Source organism: Volvox carteri (genome assembly GCF_000143455.1).
Source record: "Volvox carteri f. nagariensis unplaced genomic scaffold VOLCAscaffold_81, whole genome shotgun sequence".
NCBI classification, from domain to species: Eukaryota; Viridiplantae; Chlorophyta; class Chlorophyceae; order Chlamydomonadales; family Volvocaceae; genus Volvox; species Volvox carteri.
Window position 1 is genome coordinate 18,801 of NW_003307624.1, and position 2,934 is coordinate 21,734.

Here is a 2,934-nt window from a genome sequence, read left to right on the forward strand (position 1 = left end):
GGTTCGTCTTTCCCCCCTCTCCCCTCCCCCCTTCATCCCCTCCCTCCATCACCCCCCCCTCGCTGCAGGCGCTTGTGGCTGAGATGGTTGGCAACTTCTCCAAGCGCCTCACTGAGAAGTACGGCATCAAGGTTCGCGAGCTGACCGGCGACATCAACCTGTCCAAGGCGGAGATCGAGGACACGCAGATTATCGTGACCACCCCGGAAAAGTGGGACATCATCACTCGCAAGTCAGATGACCGCACGTACGCCAACATGGTGCGTGTGTACGGGGGGGATTGTACGGCGTATATGTGTACTCCGGGGGGGGGGAGAACGCGTGCGGGAAGAGCGAGGGAACGGGGAGGCGGTGTGTATGTGTGTGCATGTGTGTGTGTGTGTTTGTGTGTCTGTAGAGGGAGGCTAATGAGGGGGTTGGTGTGGAGAGTGTGCCTAGGTTCCGGTTTGTATGTTGCGGTCGGGATGGCTTGGCAACTCCTAATGGAATAGGCCCACGGATGTACGGCGGAATGTACTGGCGGTGTACTGATGTCGCTGTAGAGGTACCCGGTTGAACGCGCCTGGTCGTGTGTTGATTCTACACATACCCTTCCCGTCAGTGGTTCGTCCTTAGCCCACCCCCTCCCTCCCTCCTCCCTCCTTCCCCTGTTGTCAGGTACGGCTGCTGATTGTGGACGAGATTCACTTGCTTCATGATGACCGCGGACCCGTACTGGAGTCCATCATCAGCAGGACCATTCGACAGGTGTGTGTATGTGTGTGTGGGGTGGGGATGTGAGACGAACCACGAACGCGTATGTGTGGTGGCCACTAACCACCCCACCGCTAACCCCCCTTCCCTCCTCCCTCCCTTCCTCCGATCTATGTTTTGCCAGCTTCAACGATACCCTCCGCCACCACCACCACTACCACTACCACCATGCCCCCACATGGGGGCCCCCTCTTGCCCTGGCCGCAGCTTCACTCGTTCGTGGTTCGTCTTCCCCCTCAAGCCCAATACCTCCTCCCCCGCTCCCCCCGTGCCTACCCCTCCCCTCCCCTCCATCAGGTGGAGTCCACGCAGGAGATGATTCGCATTGTGGGTCTGTCCGCCACACTACCCAACTACGAGGACGTGGCGGTGTTCCTGCGGTGAGCGCCAACAAGGGCTTGGGGTGGATTTGGATTTGGATTTGGATTTGGATTGCAAAAGCAGGAGGGGGAAGAGGAAGGGGGAGGGGTGAGAGGGAGGGGGGGGGGGGGAAAAGAGGGGAAATAGGGGAGTGGATGGATGATGTCAATGTTTGCATTGACCAAACATGGATGATCACGTGCCCCCGTACCATCCCGTCCCGTCGCTCTGGTCCCTTCGTGCTCTTATGCGTCTTAACTTCTTCCCTGTCACCAGCGTCCGGCGACGGCGGAGTCCAAGAAGTACATACAGCACCGGCGACGCTCGGGAAGTGGGGGGGAAAGAGAGAAGAATGCGCCAACTCCCAATACAACACCCCCTTCCCCCCCCAACACACCCACACAGACACACCCACACAGACACAGACATCATTCCGCCTCTCCCCCATGCTGCCATTTTCCTTTTCCCCCCCTCCTCCCTTCATCCGTGTGTGGTTCGTATTTCCCCCTCCTCCCCCCCTTCGGCAGTGTGAAGCCCGACAAGGGTTTGTTCTACTTCGACAACTCCTACCGGCCCTGCCCGCTCGCCCAGCAGTACATTGGCGTGTCGGTGAAGAAGCCGCTGCAGCGCTTTCAGCTCATGAATGAGATATGCTACAACAAGGTGGGCGTGTGTGGGCGTGTGGGCGCGTGTGTGTGTATGTGTGTGTTGGGGGCCCGTGCGTGTGCGAACGGGTGTGTGTGGTGGTGGACGTGTTTTGGACGTGTTTTGAAAGCTGGACATGGTCGGCAGTCGGTCGTTCCGAAAAAAGCTCTTCAGTGCACATTGCATTTGCAATTTTCCTTTGTCCTGTTCCCCTCTCCCCTGTTTTACTTCTGGTACACTCTTGCCCGGACAGCAGCTTCACTCGTTCACGTGGTTCGTCTTTCCCTCCCCTGCCCTTCTCCCCTCACCTCCCCTGCCCTTCTCCCCTCACCTCCCCTGCCCTTCTCCCCTCACCTCCCCTCCCCTCACCCCTCACCTCACCTCCCCTTCTCCCCTCACCTCCCCTGCCCTTCTCCCCTCACCTCCCCTCCCCTCACCCCTCCCCTCCCCTGCCCTTCTCCTCTCACCTCCCCTGCCCTTCTCCCCTCACCTCCCCTCACCTCACCCCTCACCTCCTTCCGATGCTCCTGCTCCTGCTCAGGTTCTCGAGTGCGCTGGTCGGCATCAGGTGCTGGTCTTCGTGCACAGTCGCAAGGAGACGGCCAAGACCGCCCGCTTCGTGAAGGAGACGGCGCTGGCGGCGGATGTGCTCACTCGCTTCATGCGCAACGACTCGGCGAGCAGGGAAATCTTGCAGACGGAGGCGAGTGGGGGCCCGGGGGGGGGGGGGCCGACGGGGAATATGGGCGGGGAATATGGGCGGGAGGCTGTCCTTGAGAAAGGTTGCGGGAGGTTGAGTCTCAATCTTCTCCCCTCCTCCCGCAAGCCCCCCTCCCCTTAACACACCCCAACATATACATACATACTTGCACTCACGCACACAACGTATATATAACGTATATATAACCTCAAAACACCCAACCCCAATCCCAAACAACGCCCCCCCCACACACACATACCTACACATCATACGTATGTATGTACATGCATACATACAAACAATCACACATATTTAATTGTATGCACTGCCCAGAAGCCATCTATTCTGTAACACTCCGATAACATGTACCCCTGTACACACACACGCGCAGGCTGAGAACTGCAAAGACTCGGACTTGCGTGATTTGCTGCCCTTCGGCTTCGCCATCCACCACGCGGGTATGAGTCGTGCGGACC

The 2,934-nt window shown here is 58.7% G+C and overlaps 1 protein-coding gene across 1 annotated transcript in view; it reads left to right on the top strand.

Moving 5' to 3' along the window:
* The window catches only part of VOLCADRAFT_107845 (uncharacterized protein), a gene marked incomplete at its 5' end in the record, with an annotated part of 27,023 nt that overhangs the window by 8,074 nt on the left and 16,015 nt on the right, over window positions 1–2,934 (top strand). The window contains 6 exons of the mRNA XM_002957826.1: window positions 69–260; window positions 658–747; window positions 1,051–1,133; window positions 1,641–1,776; window positions 2,300–2,550; window positions 2,850–2,916. Of these exons, the coding sequence (XP_002957872.1) occupies window positions 69–260; window positions 658–747; window positions 1,051–1,133; window positions 1,641–1,776; window positions 2,300–2,550; window positions 2,850–2,916 (819 nt within the window). The remainder of the gene's footprint in view (window positions 1–68; window positions 261–657; window positions 748–1,050; window positions 1,134–1,640; window positions 1,777–2,299; window positions 2,551–2,849; window positions 2,917–2,934) is intronic.